At 40.9% G+C, this 24,303-nt stretch overlaps 1 protein-coding gene across 4 annotated transcripts in view; it reads right to left on the minus strand.

The window, feature by feature from the left end:
* Positions 1–1,844: 1,844 nt before the first annotated feature.
* Positions 1,845–24,303, minus strand: part of rapgef6 (Rap guanine nucleotide exchange factor (GEF) 6) — a 169,417-nt gene continuing 146,958 nt past the window's right edge. For 3 of the 4 annotated variants that reach the window (XM_042499999.1, XM_042500000.1, XM_042499997.1), the window contains 13 exons: positions 22,241–22,408; positions 21,795–22,010; positions 19,196–19,407; positions 18,432–18,555; positions 17,126–17,149; positions 14,924–15,144; positions 13,831–14,004; positions 13,107–13,253; positions 12,611–12,730; positions 10,581–10,839; positions 6,956–7,503; positions 5,655–5,981; positions 1,845–5,384 (listed from right to left, as the gene is read on the minus strand). In XM_042499999.1, coding sequence (XP_042355933.1) covers positions 5,362–5,384; positions 5,655–5,981; positions 6,956–7,503; positions 10,581–10,839; positions 12,611–12,730; positions 13,107–13,253; positions 13,831–14,004; positions 14,924–15,144; positions 17,126–17,149; positions 18,432–18,555; positions 19,196–19,407; positions 21,795–22,010; positions 22,241–22,408 — 2,563 coding nt within the window. In that variant the 3' untranslated portion in view covers positions 1,845–5,361. The remainder of the gene's footprint in view (positions 5,385–5,654; positions 5,982–6,955; positions 7,504–10,580; positions 10,840–12,610; positions 12,731–13,106; positions 13,254–13,830; positions 14,005–14,923; positions 15,145–17,125; positions 17,150–18,431; positions 18,556–19,195; positions 19,408–21,794; positions 22,011–22,240; positions 22,409–24,303) is intronic. The other variant, XM_042499998.1, reaches the window with a different exon arrangement.

Below are 24,303 nucleotides of genomic sequence, written 5' to 3' on the forward strand. Positions count from 1 at the left end.
TTTCTGTGGCCCCATAGAAACTGTTTTAAAAGTGTTTTCTTAGGATTATCTACTCTCCAGTAAAAGGGATGTGTTATTTGTCAATGCCTCAAATAAAAAATCTTCTCACCTGCATTGTGTTTGAGTAGCAGCAGAAATCTCATTTCTATGTCAATAAAACTATGTGAATGGCTAGATATCAGGTTACATTAGGCAATGTACATTGTCATTTTCAGTCAATTGAATTCAATTAATTCATAACTTGGGTCCTTTACACTCTCTAGTGTCTCACTTCCTTGTAGTTTTTTAATACATTTTTTTATGTTTTGAAATGTTTTATGCTTTTGTATGGCCTCATTACCTTGTTTATTTTTCTAAATCACGGTTTGATATTAACGGCAACATAACTGAGAAGTCCTAAAAGCACCATGAATGAAATAATTCGACAGTTACTTAGCTAGCTTGTCAACAGAACTAAAATTTAAATTGTAATTTGGGTGTATTGACCCTTTAAATGTTAAACTTTATGGATTTCTACTTTAGAAAAAATAGTTTTTGACAGTGAAGGGCAACAGTACACAGCAGGTGACATGCAACAAGGTTCTTTAACTATTTCTTGTGATGAAATATTATAATAACAATTGATGTCTGAAAGAATTTAGTCATTCCTGGTGTTTACGGTCTGCTGTGCTCGGTTCAGCCTGTACACATGCATCCGCTGTAGAAAAGCATCACATACTACAGTGCATTAAAGACTGGCTTATTCTTGCTCCTCTCTTACACACATAGACAGAATAACCAGCATGACTTCCTGCCCCTCTGTGTGACAGTAAACCTTTAATGAGTAATAAAAGGAAACTGACCTTGAGCACAGCATGACGCTCTCCGGCTCTGATCAGATCGGATATAAGAGCTGCAGAAGGGGGAAAGACAGCGACAATGAAGCAGTACGTCTGAAGTTCAAAAGGCGAAATTAGACCCGTCTCTTTTATGTGAAGATTCACAGGTGAAACGAATCAGAAAATAGATACTGCACAAAATAAAAAAAACAAACAAACTGATAAAATGGTAACAAACGGGCCACAAGTGACTGTTAGTTTCAGATGATAAGACAACAAAACATGTAACTTCACTTTGGGAACTTAAAAGATACTTCATACTGGCAATGGCAATCCATCCAACAGTTGTTAAAACATTTCAGCTATAAACATTAAATGTGACTCTTATAGTAATGGTAGAGAAAAAGTGAGAAGATCACCAAAGTCAAGAGGATTCATCCTCTGGGTACCTTGAATGTCTGTGAAACATTTAATGAAAATCCATCCAATAGTTGTTGAACAATTTCAGTCTGGACCAAAGTGGTGTATCAATTCCTCAGTCAAAACACTGAGCAGCATAGCTAATAAAAACATTATACCAGTGGCAGCATATTTCATAGATTGTAAAAATTATGGAGGTAGCTACTGTGACATTGCCCATTGGTTTGTCATCAGCCCTCTGAAACCTGAAGTTCAGCATTTTGGTAATTAACATGTTGGTTTTTGGAGCCAGAGGTGACCATATTTGGTCAAGAGGCTGGCGCTGTGGAAGAGTGAGAGGTGGATCTAAGGAAGTTTCCACTTGGTATATTTCCTACAAAACATGAGTACAATTACAAATTAACTATATAAGACGGGATTTTTTTCTGAGACAGAGTTGAAGATCGATACTTTCAAATAGATTTAGAGGCCTGAATAGGTAAAAGAATCTTGTATTTAATGATTAAAAATCCAAAATTAGAGAGAAGTCAAACACAAATACTAGTAGGTTTGTTTTAGAGAAATACTGGGGACCACATATCAACCACAACTAAAGACACAAAACCGTTTCTGCTTAACATTTTATTCATTGTCCAAATTCATATCAGTAGACTTGGAGAAATAAAAGGTATTTTTCCTTTTTAAACATTCTCTTAAACAAAAATATAACAACTATTTACAATCACTCGTAAAAAATACATAAAAAGCGTACGAGCAAAATCATGTTGTCTTTCTAAAAGACATAAGTTACAACAGCTATGAGAAGTGTGAGACGAAAGCAAACTTTAAGCCACAGACCAAGTTAATACCTCTTTGTACAGATTGTGCAGCACACTCACCACATCGAAGCTTATTGTTGTGCATTTCTGCTGTAATGCCAAAAAGATGTCTACATAAAACACATTCACATCTCTCTTATTGCATTCCAGGTAACGTGGCAGGACACGGAGGGGGCGTGGGGGGTAAATTAAAAATCAGCCGGATATTTCCATCAAGCTGTGAGAGAGATGAAGTTTATCCTCTCGGATTTTATGTTTTTAAAAACACTGACATGTTGTGTTCACAGTGCCGAGAGCTGCTCACTGCCAGATCCTCCATGAAAACAAACCAACTGTCTGTAGAGTCGGAGAAGACGGGATGGCTGCTAGATTACATTTAGTCCTGAAAGAAAAAGAAAAAATTAACCAAAAAAACTGTAGAATTTTTGAGTGCTTAAAGAGCACGAGAGGAATAAAACAATGTCCAATGTGACCGATGTGTGCCGAGTTTCATTCCAAAAATTCGGTACAATTTCATGGAAAAAACACAAAAACAAAACTGTTGCCTGACGTTTAGCTCTCGTAAATATATATTTAGCATTTCTCTGACTTCTGACTGAGATCCGTGTCATTCATAACATCTGAGCCACTAGCTAATTTCATTTTCTATCCATCCATGCATTACATTAATACTGATTTATGGTTAAGAATCTGAGAATACAGTTGTGCAAAAAAAAAAAAGATATTCAGTTTCTGACTCTCAGTCTGTTTCTAAGTTTCTACAATTAAGATTGTTTCAAAAAGGAAAAAGTAACTAGGGCAAGGGTCACAGCGGATACTCATGATTAATGTAAAACCTTAAAGCAAAGGAGTGATATCCATTTTAAAAGAGTAGAGCGAGGAAAAAGGTTGAAAGTTGAAAGTCCTGCTGAGTTGACAGAGCTGAGAGGGAAACAGATGAAACCAGAGACGGCATCGTGGAAAGGCTTGTTCCATTCGATTCCAACAGACTGGTCTATAATAGCATCAAAAACTGTTTTCAATCATCACGCCTGAGTTTGAACGCCTTGTGCCAAGAAACCGATGGCAAGAGGGCCCCACCTTTCTGCAGGCGGGAGCAATCAGAGCTGCAAAACTAAGGAGGGCTTTTATAGAAAATGAATTCTGAGCCATTCTTTATGTGCTGTGCGCCCAGACTAAATCAAAATGGGACAAAAATAAAATGCTATGTTGATCTTGACCTCGCAAATATAACTCCACACACACGCACGCACACAGTCATATCCCAAAGCACAGCAGCAATTACGATTATAGACAGAGCAGAAATGGCACCAACAACAGAGTGTAAGAGGAGAGAATAAAGTCATGAACAATGACAAGAGCTAACAGAAATTCCTTGAAAGACTCCTGCCCGGAGACAGAAACAGGGCAATCACAACCTTGGGTTATTTCTTATAACAAAATATTCAAAAATAGCCTTTATAGAGGACTCTCTTCTCTCATCTATACATGACATTAATTTATGGCAAAGAAAGAACAAAAAATATATGTATAAATTCATATATATGCCGTGTATATATTAGCATGAGTCATTTCAAGTCTTTGTGTGGCAAAACAATACAAAAGAAGCATCACAGAGCGCGAGACAGACAGCAGAAGGAGAAGAGAAGAGCGTCTAATTCCAGTTACACCCCTGCTGCACCGCAGATAAACACAATCAAAAACTTTTTTTTTCCAAAACTCAGAATGTACAAATTTGCTTCTGTTTTCATACAAATAGACATTTTTTCAAGCAAATCCTTTAAATATTCTACAAAATGTACTATGAACATGGAATGGAGATGCAAGCCAGGCATTAAAATACATTATCTGTTGACTAGTTTTGCTGCTCGTTTCTTTTTAAATAAAAAGCAAAAACCGATACGAGAGGTACACTGTGAGCACATAGTCAAATTTTATGCTGCATCTCATCTTCCTGTTGCTTTATAAACAAATTTACAAAGTCAAATGAACCTAAAGCATTATACTTTAACATCTCAGCTTGTAATTCGATAGACAACTAGTCCAATAAACACTGTAAACAAAATGTGTAAGCGTCGGTGTAAACACTGTCCTTTGTTTTTATGCACACCATCTAAGATTTTGGTGTGTGTGTGTGAGTGTATACGCATGCACTTTGTGCGACCACACAGTGCTAATTTATCGTTTTATTATAGCTGCTGCAATAAAATAACGACGCGTTTTACTCTACAGGAAGCAGCGAGGCATTTGTTCTTCAGCTCATTAAAAACGAGTTATAATACAGTTTTTATAGAACATCCAGGAGGCAGCATGCCGCTAAAGTACCTCGCGTCAGGCTGAACGAGCAATAAGAGAGGTGGCTGGGTGGCGGAGAGCGCGACATGAGGACACACAACTGCCTGAGAGATGCTGTTTGTCTTTTTTGATCAACAAAGCACAATAAGTGGTAAACACAAACTGGAGTGCTCTCTGCTACTTCAGGAATTTAATTTCTCTTTTTTCACCCCAACAAGAGGAGTGAAAAGTATGGTTTTCATTTGGTTTGTTTGCGTGGAACTGATGTGAATAATGTAAGTTTACATCATCAGTGCCAGAGTTTGATAGAGGCCCATGACCCCTAAAAAACAAAATACGCTTTTTTTCGTGTCTGATTGATCTACATTCATCTTCTTTTGAGCGGACAGCAATCCAAAACAACAACACACAAGCTGTTTGTCGGAATATTTTCCCTACTGACGACAGCTTTCTGTCCCTTTGTCTGCTCCTCCTCACTATTCTCACATAAAACTTTGCAAAGCTCAAAAATGCAAATGAAAATAAGAAAAAAAGAAACACTGTACAACATTTAAAAGCTGTTAAAAAAAGAAAAAAAAAGTGAAACACCTTTAAACAAGAAAGCTTGGAGCGCAAAATGGAGGTACATGGTGGTCTGTTTCCAAAGAGGTCGACCTCTTCTCATGAGACGTCGTTATCGTCACTCTTTCCTTCTTTAATTTGCCCTTTATTTTGTCTGGCTACCTATCTCTGCTTTGTTCAAGAGTTTTTAAAAAGTATCTAAAATCTTTCTTCTTTGTTTTGTGAAATGGGCTTAAAAAGAGATGATTGTACAAGTCTTGGGTGGTCACGTGACCCACTGGTCGAGAGGTGCATTATGGTCCGTGGTGACGTCACACAGGGCTGTGTGGGCGGGGCTTGGACAATGTGCTCTGATACAATGTGACAGCAGGCTGCTACTTCAGTCCAAAGCCTGATCAACACAACTTGGTCCGTGTGTGAGAATATGTGCGTGCGCGACGTCACCGTCTTTACACCGCAGACACCTGTTCATCTGGAAAAGAAAACAGAGGACAGTGTTAAGAAGGGAGTCTACAGAGTTAGGAGTAGGGATGCACCAATTTATCAGCCGTGTATCAGTATTAGCTGATGACTGCCTTGTTGACTGTTGACTGCAATTCAATATCTGTCTCACCATTATTCCATCTAAAGTATGACAGCAGGATGAAAAACCAGTAGTTATGTGCTTATTATTGTTATTATTATTATTAAAATGTTTCTCCAGAGTGGTGTTTTATCATGTCCCCCATCCTGTGTGACGTACCATCCTCGCTGTCAGCCAGCTCCTGCGGTGGGAGGCAGATGCTGGGCGGTCTGGAGTGGCCCTGCGTGGAGCCGGTGTGGAGGTGATGGTTACCAGCCAGCCTCCGTGCCTCAGCCAGACCGCCGGCCGCTCCGGGGCTCTGCAGGAGCTTGCTCCTCTGCAGGGCCACGCTGTAGTCTGGAGGTCTGAGGTGAGGAGGCCTGGGGAGCCCACCCACTACTCCGTCTGTGAGGCCGAGATCCCCCAGAGCCAGACCCTGGTAGCCTGGAGGGGTGGGAGGGGGAGCTCGGTAACGCTCATCCTTGGCGGGGGATGTGACACAGTACACTGGATGTAGGTGTAGATTAAAAGAAAGGAGGGATGGAGAAAAGAAGGCGGGGAGTGAGGGATGAGGAGTGAAGACGTAGAGGAAGTTGAAATGGAGGAGTGCGGGGAGTTGTGTGAGGAGAAACAAAAGAAAAAATGATGATAAAATTAAATCAATGTGATGCTTCACTAACACAATCCACATCTATGCATGCACCAAAATGTGTTGAAAATAAAAAGAAAATATACAACCAATGACATGGATGACTACAGTGGATACAGACAGAACTGCTGTAGAGCTGCAACTAATGATTACTTCACTGTTAAATAATCTGTCAGTTATTTACCAGATTAATCGATCAATTGTTTGGGTTTTTAAAAGATCTAAAAATATTCAAAAATACCTATAAAATGACTTGACCAGCAGCCCAAAATGTAAGGATATTTTAGACAAATTCTCAGATTTGTGAATCTGTTAGCAGAGAAAGATGGACTTTAACAATTGATCGATTATAAACATTTCTGTCAATTTACTTTCCAACTACATATAGATTATCGAATAATCATTTAGTTGGTGGGCACAACATTGTCTAAACTCCTTCCCTTCAACTCTAAATTCAAAAAACGTCTAAATTTTTTTTTATAAAAAGCATTTTTTGTTATCTCGATAAAACTAGCAAACAGCAGAATGAGATCTGTTCGGAAGATCTAATTAATCCCAAAGGGCAGCATCTGCCAGATGTTCACCTACAATAACGGAAAGTCAAGCATCAGAAAAGCTGCAGTAATTCAACTAAAACAAGAGCAGACTTAACTTAATTTACTGCATGTTAGTCTAATGAAAAATCTGGACGGCCATCTTGACACTCTGTATATCTTAACAAACTCTAAATGGGAAGATGTTTTCGACTCTATAGCTATCTTGATAACCCCCTCTGAGTGGAACAGGTCACACTGCGTTCACAGGGAATCAAATGCGCAACCTGACCCCTCACCTATCAGGCCTTTCTCTGTGCTTGACGTCACCGTTTTGTAGACAGGGTCTGTGCTTTGCCCTCCTTCCTCATTGGTTGGCGAGGAGGGGTGCTCCGAGGTGTTTCGCCGCTTAATCGTCCCGTAATTCCCCTCGTAGGTGTCCGACAAAGAGCTGGATGACGCCCAGCTCTGCCGTGACTGATTGGACAGATCCGAGCTGGATTCTCTGGAGTGATGCTTGGTGGCGTCCTCATTTGCCCAAGCGTGACTCGCGGCCTCGATCTCTGCTATCGGCCCAGCCAGCTGCGTGTGCTTGAAGCCGCCCAGGTGCGTGTGCGGAAGAGAAAGTGGGTGCCCATGGATGCCGTGGTCCCAGGGCCGGCAGGAGGAGGCGGGGAGGCTCTGAAAGGAGTCATGGGAGTTGGAGGAGCAGGATGTCCAGCTGCCGCGGCCGCTGTCGGCCACAGAGTCCAGAGAGGTATGGTCCGGGGTCAGCTCCTCTGTCGAGATGGAGGAGGTGAAGGTGGAGTTTCGCGATACATATCCTCGAGCTGATGACGAGGTACTACTGCAGAAGAAAGAGACAGAGTGAAATAATGAAATACACGTGTGTGAAAACAAACTCAACTTGAGGGGCATTTGATATAAAATGTCATCATTTCATCATTTTATCCTATTAGACATTTGTGTGAAAAGGTTGTCATAATTAGCAGATGAATTCTTGAGTTATGGCCAGAAACATGGTTTGTAAGGCCAATGACCTTGACCTTCAACCACCCAATTTTTATCAGTTCATTCTTGAGTCCGAGTAGCGTTTTTGTGCCAACTTTTTCTGGGTCTTTTGAGACAAATGGGATGCATGCAAGGTCACAATAACCTCGACCTTTAACCACCAAAATCAAATCAGTTCACTCTTGAATCCAAGTGGACGTTTATGTTGTTTATGTAATTTACAGAAATTCCTGCATGTTTTTTTTTTTTTTTTTTAGATATTATGTTCACATCAACCCAAAAACACAATACGTCAAGATATGGCAATCGTCAGTGCAAAGGCATAAAAATAATTTGAGTGTCTGCCCCCTGATTCAGACCTGCTCCTAAATTTAAGGGGTCTTCCTTGGCCACACTACACCCTCCCACCTAGTTTAATGAAAATTGTGCCAGTAGTTTTTCCATAATCCTGCTCACAAACAGACAAACAAACCAACAAACAAGTAAATTGAACCCAAAACATAATTTCCTTGTTGGAGGTTATAAGATATGTAAATTTGGTGTGAGAGCAAATGAGGCAAAGACTGAAACAATCAAAGAAAGAAACAGAGAGAGGCAAACTAAAAGCAGCGCTGCACAATATTCTAGCAAACTGCTGAGGGGTAGTAAAGGTGGAGGTAAGTCATACCGAAATTAAGGGACCATAAAGAGAGAGGGAGGAAGAGGAGGGCAAAGGAGGAGGTTCAATAACTATAAAAAGCTGTTGGCTGGAGGACATGCGGGTCAGACAGTCGTGCTCAAACAAAGACAAATGAAAATAGGATAAAGTTCAATGTTAGGCAGATGAATCATGTTGTTTCTTTGCAATCTTCAACTTTTCACCAAAATACTGAGGAAAGAAAAGTTATTGTGCAGCTTCTTCAGATGCTTTTTGTTGTTTCAAATACGGTGACTATGAGTTTTCAGCCAATGAAGTTTACGCCTCATCTGTACATTCGCTCTCCACAAAATCACAAAGCAAATACTGTCAGAGTTTCCTGCATGACAGATCACTAAGTCTGGCTTTAAAAAAAGTTTCTCTCCTCAGCTGCTTTTCATAAACCAGCACTTTGATTCACTGACACGCTTTTATTGGACAAACAAGCCACTCAATGAAACTGAGCCATATTTTATAAAACATGCCGGTGTTATACGGCGAGCCTGCCGAGGTAATATAATATCAGAGAAGCAGACAGAATATTGTGTCCGGCAATATTTTATGGTCTCCTCTTTAAGAGGCAGAATGGCCTGATCATGGATTAACAATAAACAAAAAGCCGACAGTAAAATAAGGTGTGTTGTTTACTCGGCCAGATTAAAAAGCTGCCTGCTTGAAAACCGATAAGTTGTTAACAGCGAAAAGGAGGAGAGAGGAGGGCAGTAAATGTGGGACGCTAATAAAAACCTGCCGTGTTTTATGACTTCCTGTTCCCTGAGTTTTAATGAGGGAGGGACGTAATTGGGATCCAGCTGGGAGAGGAGATGTACGAGCGTCTCAGACCGTGGGTGCGTGGTGCCTTTTTGCTCACGCTGGCCATTGGGAAGGTTTGTGTTTATTATTTGTTTGGGTGTGAGTGCGACCTGGTGGTTCAGGGCTTGAGTCATGGCCGGTAAAATATTATTTGTGGTCAAGTGTGTGTGGCGGAGAATGTTTTTGTTGTCTCACTTGTCCTTCAGTCAAGTTGAACCTGAGAGACTTTAAAGCCCTAAAATCTTACATCCTCAGGCAAGTTTAGCCCCATTCGAACAAGATTTATTTCCCTGGGGGAGGTGGGGGGATTTCAATATTGTGCTGAGTTGGTCAGTGATTTTTATTAATATCCAGAGCTCATATATCTGTGATTTTTCACCCCCAGCCCCAGTTATAATTACAGCCCCAACTGCCAACTGCTACGACAGTGTTACTCTCCTTGTCTGCAGTCTCTTACACATGCATACATGTAAAAAGATTACTAAGCCCCGTTTACATGGGACTAGCATCACCTAAGGACCTCTTGTAATTTACAGTTATTTTGAGGTAGTCTATAATTGTAATCCATGAAAATCTGCCATGTCTGTAACTTGTCAAGGAAAAATTCCACTGCATATTACCTACCATATTTCACCAAACACAGAGGTCACATCATGAAAACATTAGTCAAGTGCAAAAGCTGCATCTCTGCTATTTGGGGTCGTATTTTTTGTTAGTTTGTTTTTTTTCACGCCTTTATTCAGTCTCCTTCTTGGTCAAGAATTATGAAGTTTGTGTTGGCCATTATAAATGAAAGTTTTGACAGCATTTTGGGTGCAAAGTAAGGAGGCTCATCTCACTTCACAGCATGGAGAACCACTTGCTAAAAGAGCAAGTTCAAATCTATTAGAAGAGCTAAATGGCATGAACCTAGCAACCTGGTTATGTCAGTAAATCTGAGTAAAATACATAGTTTGCTTCACCCATTAATGCGCAGCACGCAGAGATGTGTCTTAATCCTATAAGGTCCCAGGGGAAAAACACTTCATTCATCCCGAGGGGCAATTGGTGTTTGTATGTTTGTCCCATGCCAATAGAGCTTTCGTAACAAACATATCTGGCTAAGAAAACTATGTTCTCAGGGGGAAATATAGCTGGGGAAATTAAGATTCTCACTTATAACATGTATTTTGTAAGCAAAAGCTGACTGCAATTGTGTTACTAGAGTTGATATAAACACATTATTGCATTATCTATATCTTAGTATTGCAAAGAAGTACACTGATAAACTCCAGTGTTCTCGCCCAGTCAGAAACTGTCTGCTGATTCCATTACGACTTATCAGAAGGCAAACACTCAAGAAACATACTTAATGTCTGATTCTCTCTCTTCAGCTCTAATTAATTAACTTAACCCGACAGATGAGATAAACCAAATTTAATTACCTTGTGCTAGGCTGGTTATAATCAGCATTTAAGTGTGCATGCATTGATGCTGTGCTCTCAACAACTGGAGCAGTCGTTGTTGTAGAAGTTGTAGAAGTAGCAGCAGCAGCAGCACAGGTCCTGTTGCTGCTGGTACACCGGTCGTCAGGCCCGGGAGCTGGCACTGAGTCGACTGAACAGATACTGGAGCGGGAAGAGATCTCGCTGTGACTTGAGTCTGACAGGTTATCTGCTTTACCGGCTGGTAGGAGAGCATAACCTGAACAGAAAGGGAGAGAGGAAAAATAAGGACATCTATATTTGAACATGAAGTAAAATAAAGATTAGAGTTAAGAAGAAAAGCCGAATGGAAAATAGATAATGATGGAAAGAAATAAAAATAAAGAGCAAGTAACAAAAGTGACCAGCAGTGTCGGAAGATATAGCCTTTGTCCCTGAAGCACCTTCTAGTAGCGTGAATAAGGACAATTTTACTCTACGTGGACAACACAGTTATTTGTAACCAAACACCGGCAGTGTTCGGGTGTACCTCTACCCAACCTGTCATCTTTCTATCATTTTTTTAGGGAATGTTGGACAATCACTACATTTCAAATCACCCTGCACCCAGTCGATGACAAAACCTGAAACAAATTCATACTATTTTGACAATCTGGAAAGCCAATCTTTACTTCCTGTGCCCTTTTTAATAGCAAAGACTTAAAACAACACTGTTATTTTGGTAAGAATCCATAACACTCATTATTGTCCCCATGACATGTGCAGTAATTTCTATCAATACCTGTAGAGTACAACAAGTGCCCTGTTCGGGTCACAGTTTGAACTATGTATTACAAAAACCTGCAAAAAAAAGCTGAACCAACTCATTTTTGACTGCAGAAAAACAGTAAGAAAATATAGCAATAAAATACTGCATGCCACAAAAGACAGTCACTATCAACACCTACATTTTTCAACAGAAAATGAATCATTTTTTGTCAAAATGCATTTCAAAATTGGATCTCAGTAAAAGGATATTTCATGGTGATTTCTTCTTAAATTTGCAGATAAAGAGATAAGATGAGTATGCTGTCTACTTTGACGACACATTTTGCCACAACAAGAAAAACTGACAGCTTTATTCCCATAAACGAAGAAATGTTGGAAGAATTCAGCGAACAAACTGAAATAGTTCCTGAAATGTGTTTCTCTTATCTGCTAGAAATGCTTTCTTTGAAAAATATATCTCACGTCACCTTTCGTTGACTCACGCTGGAACTACTTTCTCTCACTTGCTTTTGTGCTTCCAAAATAAATTGTGCTGACTTGACTGTCACAAGCTATGCTTTGAGGTTGATCATCAACCTCTGACAAAATATCTTTCTGAAATAACACCAGTTTCTTTTTCTCACAATTCACTCTGCAAATAACTGGATCAATCAGTTATTTTGGTCAAACTGTTTTTCTCCTGGTACGTCGGTCTCTGCAGAGCCAAAGAAAGGGGTTGGGGCTGTCCGATCTCCTGGCTCTCTTCTCTGCCTGTCTTTGTGTCTCATCCTGAGGTGAGGAGGTCACAATCTCTGCTGTTCCCTCCCCACTGTTAACATGTGGCCTCTCACTGGACTGACTCCTCTCCCTCAGTATCCTGAATGGTGACATAAGCCTTGTCCTGATGGGGGACTCTGGGGGTCTGGGTCTCATTAACTGGGGCTGGTGAGGTGACAGATTCATGGATCCAACGTGGACCATGGGATGCGCCCCTGTAAATTTCTGTGTAGGACTTCCTGCTCTTTCCCTCAGCAGCATTAGCCCTGAATCTGTCTGTGGACCCTGGTTTTTCTGCTGCCTCGATCTCGCTCTTCTTTGCCCTGAGGGAAAAAAACCTCTCTGAACTCCATCTGTCTCCTCTTGCATCATTTCCTCTTTCTCTGTTTCCACTTTTCTTCTTTTCTCCCTCCTCTCTTCGCCTGTCTGACTCTCTCTCTCCCTGCTGCTCTCTCGGCTGTCCTGCCTGGTCATCAGCAGGATCCTCTTGTGGAGGAGAGCCCCACCTATGCCGTAGCTCCGCAGGCTGATGGTGCCGGCCTTTGTGCTGGCGTCGCTGGTCAGTGATGACGAAGATCCCGACAAGTTCATCTGGCTGGAGTTCTGGGACTTGGCCACGCCTCCCACTGAAAAGGGGAAAGGAGAGCCAACGTAAGAGATGAATATAAGTGCTTTTTTATTTAACTTGAAACAACAGGATGGTTGGAAATTTAAGTCACGAGGACATTCAGGACAAAGGAACTCTCAGTTACAATTAATAGCAAACAACATGTGCAATCATTATAGTTTTTATAAACAGTAAAGTGTGAAATTTACCATAAATTAACTTCTGGACTTCACATGGTTTCTGACTTTCTGAGTAAGATTATAATTAGTGTTTCAGAGCTCTGCTTGGAGGAGACACTTTCACTACTTCTCTAACTCTTCACCTTGGGTAACGTAGGGCTTTTATCCCAACATAAAAGCATAGAGAGGGGAAAGAGATTAGTTTCTGTATCAGACCTTTGCGTGGAGAGCCCTGTGGCGACACCGTGGGGCTGGAGTGAAGGGAGGAGATGGTGGAGACGGTGTCATCAGAAGGTCTCTTGGTGCTCCACTCCTCTGACGAGTTCACTGGAGGTTTCTTCACCACCTGAGGAGAGTTGGAGTCTGGGGAAGAAAAAAGAGAGAGAAAAGATCAAGGTTACAGAAAAGTAAATTAACTTGGGAATCTATTGGAACTGTAATAATACAGGACTGAGAAATGCAAGTTTTTCTTGCATTATCTGTAACCTCTTCTATGCTGTGTGTAGAGGGTGGAAATGTTGTGTAGTTATTCCATCTTGCTGAAACGTACAAACGTCGAAAGGAGGCTTTGTAGTTTTGCCGTTAAGCCAGCAATGGGGATAATAACAGAGCCAAACTGACTACTTTGTGACACTACACACGAGAAGCTGACTGTTGTGGTACAAGTCACGCCTCTCTTGCTTTGCTATCAAAATGTACGCATGGGAGCAGCATTATGCTAGCATCGTTTTGTTCAGTGTTAAAAGAGCAAAATCTGCACTATGGCTGATCTTTTTCACTGCAGTATTGTGGAATCTCTGTCTACAAAGGGTTAATTATTATCAAAGAAAATGCAGTCCACAAGAAGAAAACTGAAATACAAGAAAGCATAAAAAAGTAAAGCGAAACTTGACATAAACGAGTAAAATGATGATAAACAGTTTAGTGCAGGTGTACTAACTTGGTGGGCCGATGTCCTTGGCAGTGCTCTTCTTTCGTAGTGGGTTTAGAGGGACCTGGACCTGAAGGACTTGTGACACCCTATTTTGTGTTTTCGCTGAGGGCAGCGCCGATCGCAGAGACACAGGAGACATGTCCGACTTGGTGGATCGTCTCTCGCTCAAGTTCTTAGACACTAAAACCACAAAAGGAGGAACAATGCATGAACAAAACAGAATTACTTCAAAACATCTGAAATTTTGAACCTTGTGAGGATAATTTTACTACTGACTGCACTCTTGAAGTGTCACATGCATATGGGAACTAAGATACAATGATTTTACACATCTTTCTGGGCTCTTTGTTCAATCTGTAAACCCTTCAAGGCCTAGCTAAAGTTGTTTTTGAAAATTGTATCACAATTTTTTTTTACTTTTTAAAACTTTCTAGACCTAAGCGGAAACCATAAAATTGATCTGCTCTGCAAAATGTCAAGATTATAACATTTAAAATGGATAAAAACATCACTTCAGCTTATTGCTACTCCATGACAAAAACACAGTTATAATATGAGGAGGGATTTGTTAAATATTATGGTCAAATACTGATTCTCTTCTCAGTAATACAATTCAGATGCACAAAAAACAGAAAAAATTCCAGCGCAATGACTCAGGGTCAAAGTAATACTAAAATCAATATTTTATGTGCATGTTTTTTTTTTATACAGAATGCTTACTGCAGTATCTATCATTGACTTGATCAATTGATTCCTGTTATTTTCTGCAGAACATCTGCAAATACACTAGGTGGCAGTGCAAGTCAATCATACAAATGTAACCTGGGTACAGTGCAGGATACAGTATACTGTGTACTGTCAGATCAGGTATCATCCAGTTAAATTACAATACAAAATACACCATTAAGAATTTCTAAAATCAATACATTTTACCTCACATTTTTTTCAGCTTTATATTTCCGACAGTTAACCCTCAATATATGAGTTGTACCCTAATTATATGAATCATACCACAGAATATATGTATATATAAACAATGAAGGTACTGATGAAAAGTAGGTTCACTTAGTAAAGTAATCTCATTTTCTGTGTTACTCACAGGTGCTGTAAGCCGGCTCACACTGCAGGGACATGATTTGGTGTTTCTCCTCGTCTATCTCCACCGTCAGGTTGGAGAGGTACTGCTTTACCTTTCTGGCCATCTGGGCATCTTCGTACAGCTTCTTAGCATTGAGGAGCGAGCTGCGACGTACTCGCTTCTTATGGGCGCCGCCCTGCACATCCAGCATGTTGGAGTTGGTGCTGCCCTGACTTAAGGACCTAAAGCAGGGAAGAGAAAGGGAGGAATAGGAGAGAAGGAAGGAGAGGGAGGAAGATGAGAGAAGGAAGAAGAGGGAGGAAGATGATAAGAAATGACAGACAAAGGGGAGGTGAGGAGAAGGAAATGAAAAAAGGAGAGTAAAAGATGGACAATGGGATGTGGAGGGAATTTAAGAAGGTAAGAGTAATGGATGAAGTGTTGATAGATGAGCAGAAGATAAAGGATGGAGAAAGATCAGTCCGTAGAGAACAGAGGGAGATAAATGAGGACAGAAACAGGAGAAATGCACATGGAAGTAGACAGACAGAAAAAGAGAGAAGAAAAGAATGGCAAAAAAACAATAAGTACAATCACAGATAAAAATGGACACGGCTACTGTCTTATCAAATACCTCCTCTATTATAAAATCTGTACATCTGTCTGTGTTTGCGCATAGCATTTTAAAACAGGACCATGCAACTGGGAGGGAGGCAGCTCTCGCTGGTGGGCCATGCTATCACAGTAAAGAACAGCAGGACATTCTGTCAGATGGAGGCAAAAAGGGTTAGGAAACAAAAGAGGCACAAGATTTTGATATGGGGAATATTATGCTGGGATGCAGATATGAACAAACATCAAAACTGAGTCAAATAGTATCTGTCAGTACCTGTCATGGTTTGTATAACTTCATTTTTACGAAGGGCGGGATTTGCAATACAGGGTTTTAAACAGCGGTTGACAATAGTCTCACCTAAATGTCCATTTAGTAACTTTTCTGAAGCAACTTAATAAATTCTGAGCACCTTAGGGACTTCTTGTCCACACTGTCTTAAAAGTTGGGGTTTCAAAGTCAATGTTGTCTCTGTTCTGGCTGATCATGTTCACATCCATGTCTGTTTCCAAGATCAAAAATCAGATTTAATCTTCAACATTTAAGCCAACATGGATAAGAAGTTCTCAGAAAATATAGCAAACTCCTGATGATGGAGTTCATGTAATGTCATTTAAAGCTCTTGAAAAGGTAGAAATGGACCTTGAGGGTAAGATAATTTGGTCAGAGGTTTTAATCTCTTTTACTTTATATTTTTCCGTTTTCATATAAAATGTTTACTCTAGTTTTTGAAGTCCTTCTAATATTCTCTTTCTTTTCTCCTGGGTCCAAGAAAAGAAAAAAATATTTGACTGGTTACTTGTACATGAACATATAAAAAAAATGCATTTGCATGATAAATGGCAGAAATGTGTAATTTAAGATAGTCCTCATTGCTTCTTATTAGGGCTTTAAGGATAACAGAATTTTAAACTTCGATACAATACTAGTACAAAAAAAAAAAAGATTGATATCTCTTTTGTTACCAAAGCACATAAAAAAATATCCTGGGCATACAAAATAGGATTGTTTTTCTTTCTTTTTAACAACCAGCAAACAGTGCTATTGCAGAAAAAGATACTGAACAAACGCCTCTAGTCATGTGTTGGGTTTCTGTGCTTGAGAAAATGCGTAACAGCCACAGGCTGAGGACCAGTTTTCTTCCCATTATTTCATCTGTGCAACCTTGTGTTAAAAATCTGATTGTAGATCTGTTTTTCTATAGTTTCAGCACTTTCTATTAAGTTAAAAATGTATAATCAACAGTGATCATGTCATTTTTTACACGTGGTATTGAATAAGTATTGATACTTTTAACAACCTCAATTTTAACCTATGGCTATGTGCATGACTATTATTTTAAGCTACTATATGACTCAACAGACAATCTAATGAACATGGCAACACTTAATGGGTCAATGATGGATTTTGGTGTGGTTCAGGTGAACGGGCACTGCAAATGGAAGGTTTAATGACACACAAGCACAGGTGGACACACATGGACATTCGGGTAACGTAATAGGGGGGGGGGGGGACATGCAGAGCTTATGGTGATGGGGATGCAGGGTGGATTGAATATTTCAGCTGGTCCGGACCGAAACAGGATGAAACCGGTACCAGGACAAACTTACCCTAAACTCTTCCACCTCTTCTTCCTGCAAGCAAGAGGCGTGAAGATTGAAGCGTGACTTTAAGACAAGTTCAGGGGGGTTGAGGGGGGACAAGACTATGTAGAGGTCATGCCACCACAAACAAACAAGAAATGATTGGAGATGGGAGGACACCAGACATATGACATCTCCCCATATCAACCTGAAGAGTGTGTGTTACAGCCTTATGCATCACGGTCTCAAGAAAACAAATAACAGTGTCACCTTGAAAAGTTCTTGTCATATATGATATAATGATGAATTTCTCTAAAAGTCTTAAATTCCTGTCTTGTGAAAATATCTCGAGTTTGCAGTATGAAGGGAGTGTCTGCAGAGGGCAGTCATGCACTGCAGCAGTGACAGACTGTGACAAACACACACAAACTGAGTGATACGAACTACACACTGCGGTTGGCATCAATTCTGCCTCCCATCCAGTCCACCCATGTCTTGTGTTCTGGTGCCGTTCCAGTCCAGTAGAGGAATGCAAGTGAACCAACAAGTGCCATGAACCAGACAGGAAGTGAATTGGAATTGATCGGACCAGACCTCAAGTGTGTGCCTGATCCTTTTGGTGAAGGATCCAGGCTGGTTGGTGGAGGTTTGGTGTAAGTGGTTCCCGTTTTTGCTCACATTTATAGTCCTCAGCAGTAAAGGCGTCTTCTAAAACCTCTAATCTGCCTCGCTATACTGAACGCCCTGCATTCATGCCTCTTTCTGAGAAGTTACAGTTCTGCTACAGTCTGGCTTACGGGAAACGGGGAGTGCATTTCAAAGATACACAAATATACTAAGACACCATGAATTGACTTATTTGTTAACAGTAAATTAACTGGAGTCTTTCCGATTCCGCAAATCAGCTGTTCATTGGATTTTATGATAATTTCTGAGTCACAAAATTCACCTTATGTTTCTTTTTCCACCACATTTTCTTGGAAAAAAAACAACAAAAATAGCTTCAAAATGTACATTTTCACAACATTAGCTTTTGAAGTTTCACTGGTTTAATTAGAGAATACTTTTGAATGTGACATTTTTATGATATAGCTAATTAAACCTCACTGTGTAGGGGAAACTGAGAAAAAAATGCATTGGAAAAAAAACACAGATTTTCATCATTTTCCAAAAACCACAAAAAACAAAAACAAAACAGAACAAAACATTAACTAAAATGCTAGAGGTGGGGGTTTGAATTTATCATTTGTGATTTAAAACAGCTTGGAGCAATCTGTATCTTTAAAACTGGCTCCAACAGCATAGAGTTCAAGCAAAATTCAAAACAACCAACCTCTGTCTGAACATGAGGGCGGGGTCCATGTTGGCCGAGGTCAACCGCACCACGTGCCTGATCTCCTTGGCGATCATCCTCAGCTTCTCAAAGTTCACAAGACCGTCCACGCTTGAGTCATTGCCTGTGAGGGCACACACAAGTGCAAAAACACACACACGCGCGCGCATACACACACCAACAGTGAGCTTGAAGTTAGCTGTCAACACTGTAAAAGAGCTAAATGATTAATATTTTGGGACATTTGAAAGATTCAATCAGCAACAATATTTCTAAGTCGAATCTTCAAAGTGAAAAATCTCTTTGTTCTGGTCTCCTTCTCGTCAGTCCTGTAGGAGATCAAAGTGGTCTTTCATATCGAGTCATGCTGGGCCATTTGAGAATTTTTGGCAACTTGCACAATTAGGGAAACTTTCTTTTCCTTTCTTAACATGGCTCTGCACAGACATTTTAGGAGAAAATCTTTATAGAGAAGTCAGTTTGGGTAGTTTTGACCTGACTCGGTGTGTAGTACGTGAAGGAGGCAAGATGGGGAAGCCTTTAGCAGAAGTAAACCTCCTGATTGAGACTGAAATTGACCTTCCGTGCAACACAGAGGAAGTAGGGGGACATTAAACTGTGACAGAATGACATGTCAACTTTCAGAAATGGCCTCAGTTTGTTTTTAGGCCAAAGTTGTTAAAGGAAATGTGGCAACATGTGAGTAGCTATGACACCAAAAAAGGCACATCAAGAAATGCTGGGCTCTCCACAAAATCATCTACCTTCATGTAAAAAGGTGAGGTCTTTCTTGACCACTGGGAACAGTGGGATGATGGGTGGCTGCATGCTCTGGCTGCTCAGGACGTTGCGGTACTTGGCCATGTTCCTGGATGGGTCGAAGACGTCCTGCAGGTCTCCGAACAGCTTCTCGTACTTACTGGGCAATTTCTCCCACGAGCTCCTCAGCCGAGCCACCGGTGCCAAGTTCAGACCGCTACAAGAGGGAGGAAAGAGGTGCAAGGAGGGAGGGAGGCAGAGATAAATGGGTTATGGTGGGAAGAAGGGAGGGAAAGGACAGAGGTAGAAATGAGGATTGGAGAATGGTAGAGGAGAAAGAAGAAAGGAGGATAGCTTTTAGTGTGTGTGTTCAGTACAAACATCCCGATCAAAACCCCATACTGACATTTGTACAATTATTACTTTTTAAGCTAATCATCTTCAGTTAGCAAGGTTTCCATTTTCCAGAGCAGAAGCCTCCTCGAGGCAATGTCATCTCTGAGCAGGCTCATTTAGACAGCTGATAATTATGACTGGCAACGCATTTATTTCAGCTCTCTTCTTCATTACCTTTTCCAGTTCCTGTTGCTCGCTCATCAGCTCAAATTCGCACCTTCATTCCTGTCACAATCTTTCTGTTTTTTCTTGATTTTTTTTCTCTGCTGGGAGGTATCATTGCATGAAAAGGGTGAACATACATCCAACCCCAAAACTGGGACCCTTGCATGTACCACAAGTTCATGCACAGGCACTTGTATGCCCTTATGCACACACCATAGGTGTTTCATCAGGATGGGGGACAATTATTTCAACGCTTAGCTCACCTATCAAGTGCACCTCTGGATAACATGAAACATGGCAGAAGAAAAAAATATGCTTTGTCTCCCTAAATCCACCAAATCATTTATAAACTGTGCACACCTGAAAATCTACTCTTGTAGAGCGTGTGCAGAATGCAGCATTTTCGTTACCGGGTACTTTATGAAAGAACAAGCTCAGCGTTATTGTGCTCATAGGTTCTTTCAGAAAGAACTGCATGCATCATAGCAACAGCCTTGACAATGACATACTGACTGAATGCCACACAAACAGACAAATCAGTGTTCAATTCAGATGCAAGATGCATTGTTTACATAACATGATTAACTTCTTTGTGAGTGATAAAAACAAGTAGAAATGATCATTATTATTATTATTATTTTTGTGGCGAAACCTGGACAGTTTGATAGTTGGGCACTTTTGTGTTTCACAGATATTTGTCAAGTCTCAGGACAGCCAGCTTGAAACAATCCCTTACAAGCCCTGATGTCACCATACACATAAAAATGACATTAGTGGAGGTGCTCTGTATTTCAGGTGAGCCGAGCAGGGTGCGTCAACTATAATATACTGCGGAAAACCCTGCATGCTATCTCTACATACAAACACACACAGCAGCAGCTATGCCCCCATCACTGGGCAGGTTATGCATCAGAGAGCCATATGTGCCAAGACATCCTGCTGTGAGGAGGAGTGTAAGGGGACACGGAGGTCAGACCATCACCATACTGCTGTGCTCATTAGAGTTGGAGTAGATGTGGTCCCACATGACCGAGCGTAACAAGAGGACAGCATAGCAAGGATCCATGAGCATGAGACTCATGGATCCTTGGCGCATTCAGAAAAAATGTGAATTATGTATTTATATTATGCTGTGCAGAAACTATAATCTTTTCAACCTATCAAACTATATTACATCAGCAGTAATAGTTTTTGCAGAGCTGTATCTTCAAGCATTTATATTTAAATGGATGCTGCACTAACATTGCAGACTATACCCTCTTATGGTTATTACTGTAGATTAAGAAGGGCACACTGCAACATAAAACACTAACTAAACAACCTAGAAACCAGGCTAGGCTGCAGCGAGAGTATGAAGTGCGTTTTTGAATAATTACTCTCGGGACTGGGACAAACTAAAACACACACACACACACACACACACACACACTCACACTCACACTCACACTCACAACTGCTCGTGCAGAGACAAACACATGGGTATGCAGATTTTGGTGGGTTCAAACACAATTACATCTCCAAGTTCACCCCTAAAACACACTACCAGCACTAACCTGCATCCCCTCAGGTGAGTTTTACATCCTATAACAGACAAACAGGAGATCCATCCTCATGTCTGTCTGACAACAATCTGAAAGCCAAACCACAGCAGCCAGGGGAAATTAACTATAGCAACAAACAATAAGTGTAACAGTTGCTATGGGACTCTTGCTTTAAAATGCTGTAGGGTTGCAGTGGCAGAGTCTGTGTGGTTTTGGAAAATCAGGGTTGGTTCAGTGAGTTGGCTGGAGGGGGAGGAGACAAGGCTGGGTCTCCTGAGGGTGTAGGGAAGGAGGTGAGTGCAAGCTCATATGACACAAAAGCTGTCAGGGGAGCTGGAGTAAATGATAGCTGTCATCACAGAACGAGGATCATGTCTACAACAACTGAGGCAAAAATAGGGAAAATGATGAAACAATGCGTCGCCACGCTTAGTTTAGGAAGCCATTATACACACACACAAGCACACACACACACCCTTCGACAGTTGTACACTGAGCTCACCTGATAATAGCGAACATGGAGTTGAAGTTCTTGCACTCTCTGCAGTGCAATGCGATTTTGATGAAGTGTTTGATGGTCTTCATTCTCTTCAGGGCGTTGGGCTCCTTCAGAATCTCTGTGGCAACCCAAAACGTCTCCTGGTTTATGACTTCCTCAAACTGTTTTAGGTTTCCACTTCCCACCGAGGAGTCGAGTTTAAACAAGTCATCTACGTACCTGAGCACCACGAGAAAGACGTTAAAACAGATACGTTGTTTATACTGTGCAACAACAGTTGTTTCACAGTTCAGGAAAGAAAATTTGACTCTTAATTTCTTGTCTGATTTGAGTTTCTTTATCTATGATGAAGTTTATTTTTTGAAATGTTCACACAGTTATTGTGGTCATAAGAATATGACATGCACCTGCTATAAGCCAATTAACAACAACTAAAAACAACTACATACTCTGTGGACTCGATGTTCCTGAAGAGCTCAAAGTCTCTCATGGAGAGCTGGGCAGCGACCTCCATGGTGCTGAGCTGCAGCAGAGAGATCTGACTCTCTCTGAGGAGATCCTGTGCATCCTCATCTGAACACAAAGTCTCTGTCTCCATATTGTTCTTCAGGTAGTACCTACATGGAAGAACAGAGGGAAAGAGATTAAGATGGAGAAGTTAGAGCATTACTATCAAAGTAAGAGAGGAGTCACTCTGGAGTCAGACAAATAAGAACCATATTTAATGCAATGAAGATGTTAATACACAAGATTTTTTCTAATTTCGTATGAAAAACAATGCAAAAAAACAAACAAACAGAGAAGAGGAATAATTATGTCTAAGCCTTTGATTCTGGCGGGGAGGGGGATTAACTGACAGTAATTACAAAGAGTTCAGGATATGCAGAGTGCAAAATACTTTGAAAGTGACATCATCTCTGTGTATTTTTAGTCGGTGTTAGATCTGCACTATCCTCAGAGGCTTTAATACAGGCTGAAGAGGGAGACAGGTGGGTGGACAGGATCCAGTTTTTCCGCCAGCTGTAACTTTTGGCACATGTTAAATAAACCCAGATAAATCTCTTGAATGTCCCTCTCACTCACATTTCATCTTAAAGAGACACATTTTCTGCCTCCACTTTAAGATTAGTTTTAGGAAAAGGAAAAAATTACTCTGATGGTGCTGATAGATTGCCATATTTTACCTTGGGGTGGAGAAGGAGAGAGACGTAGAGTGAGAGAAGGGCTTTCAGCAAAAGAGAGGTAAGAAAGACGACTGGTGCACGAGTGAGAGGAAAAAAATGATGATGATCTCAAACTGTTTTCTGGGAGAGCTTCCAGCAATGGCCCATCTCTCTTACCTCGTTATATGCCTCTATGTTTGTAAATCTAAAAACCCCCACCGCCTCACTTCCACTCTAATGGAGCTGTAATGTTCTCATCCAGGAATGCAGCACCTCAGCGCCCCACGGACCTACAGCACCCAGGGCTGACGTGTTTGCATGGATGTGACTCTCTAAATTGACTAAATTGCCCTCTGTTACTCTGCAAGAAGAGCTGGTGTGAAGAGCAACTAATGATAAAATCTGTGAGGATGTGAGGGGAGAGGATCAAGCTGAATTTATGTTTAGGATAATGCACAAGACCTGTTTGCAACTCATAATAATAATAATAATTGAAGACTTAATCAAAGGCAGTATTTACATATCAAGATTTCAGATATTTTAGAACTCGTAGACTCACTGAACAAGCACAAACTTAGAAAAACTGAGAAGAGAAAGGAGGCAAGAGAATAAGAGAGGTGGAAAGGAGATGAGGGGAAACAGGTGAGAGGGGAAGAGAGGAGACAAGAGTAGAAAAAGGATAGGAGTTGAGATAAGAAAATAGCACAGAAAACAGGGAAAAGGGGACAGAAGAGGAGACATAAGCACAGGACCAAAGTTAAAATGAGAGAAGGGGAGATGAGAGGAGACCAGAGAAGTGCATAAGAGAGGTGCTTTGGCTGGTTTTAGGGTACTGGGCAAAAGGACAGAGGAGGAGATAACACAAGAGAAGTGAAGACAAGGGAAGATAAGAAGAGAAAACGTGAGGGCACAAGAGACAAGAAGAAGGGAGAGAAGAGGAGACATGAGGACAGGAGATACGAGAGGAAACAAGGGTAAAGGAAACAGGACAAAAGGGCAGAAGAGGTGACAAGACAAGTGAAATGGAGACAAGAGCTGAAAAGAGGATAGGACACAAGACAGGCGAAAGCATACGGTACAGGACAAAAGGACAGAAGAGGAGACAAGAGAAGAGAAGTAAAGACAAGATAAGTTAAGAAGAGAGAACATAAGAGCACAGGAAACAGGACAACAGGAGAGAAGAGGAGACGAGGGGAGAAAAGAGGATAGGAGACAAGACAGGAGACAAGGGAATAGAAAATATGATAAAAGGACAGAAGAGGAGACATGACAAGTGGAGATGAGAGGAGAAAGGAGGACAGGAGATAAGAAAGGAGACAAGGGCCTAGGAAACAGGACAAAAGGACAGA

The sequence above is a fragment of the Plectropomus leopardus genome, chromosome 13 (assembly GCF_008729295.1).
Source record: "Plectropomus leopardus isolate mb chromosome 13, YSFRI_Pleo_2.0, whole genome shotgun sequence".
Classification (NCBI taxonomy): Eukaryota; Metazoa; Chordata; class Actinopteri; order Perciformes; family Serranidae; genus Plectropomus; species Plectropomus leopardus.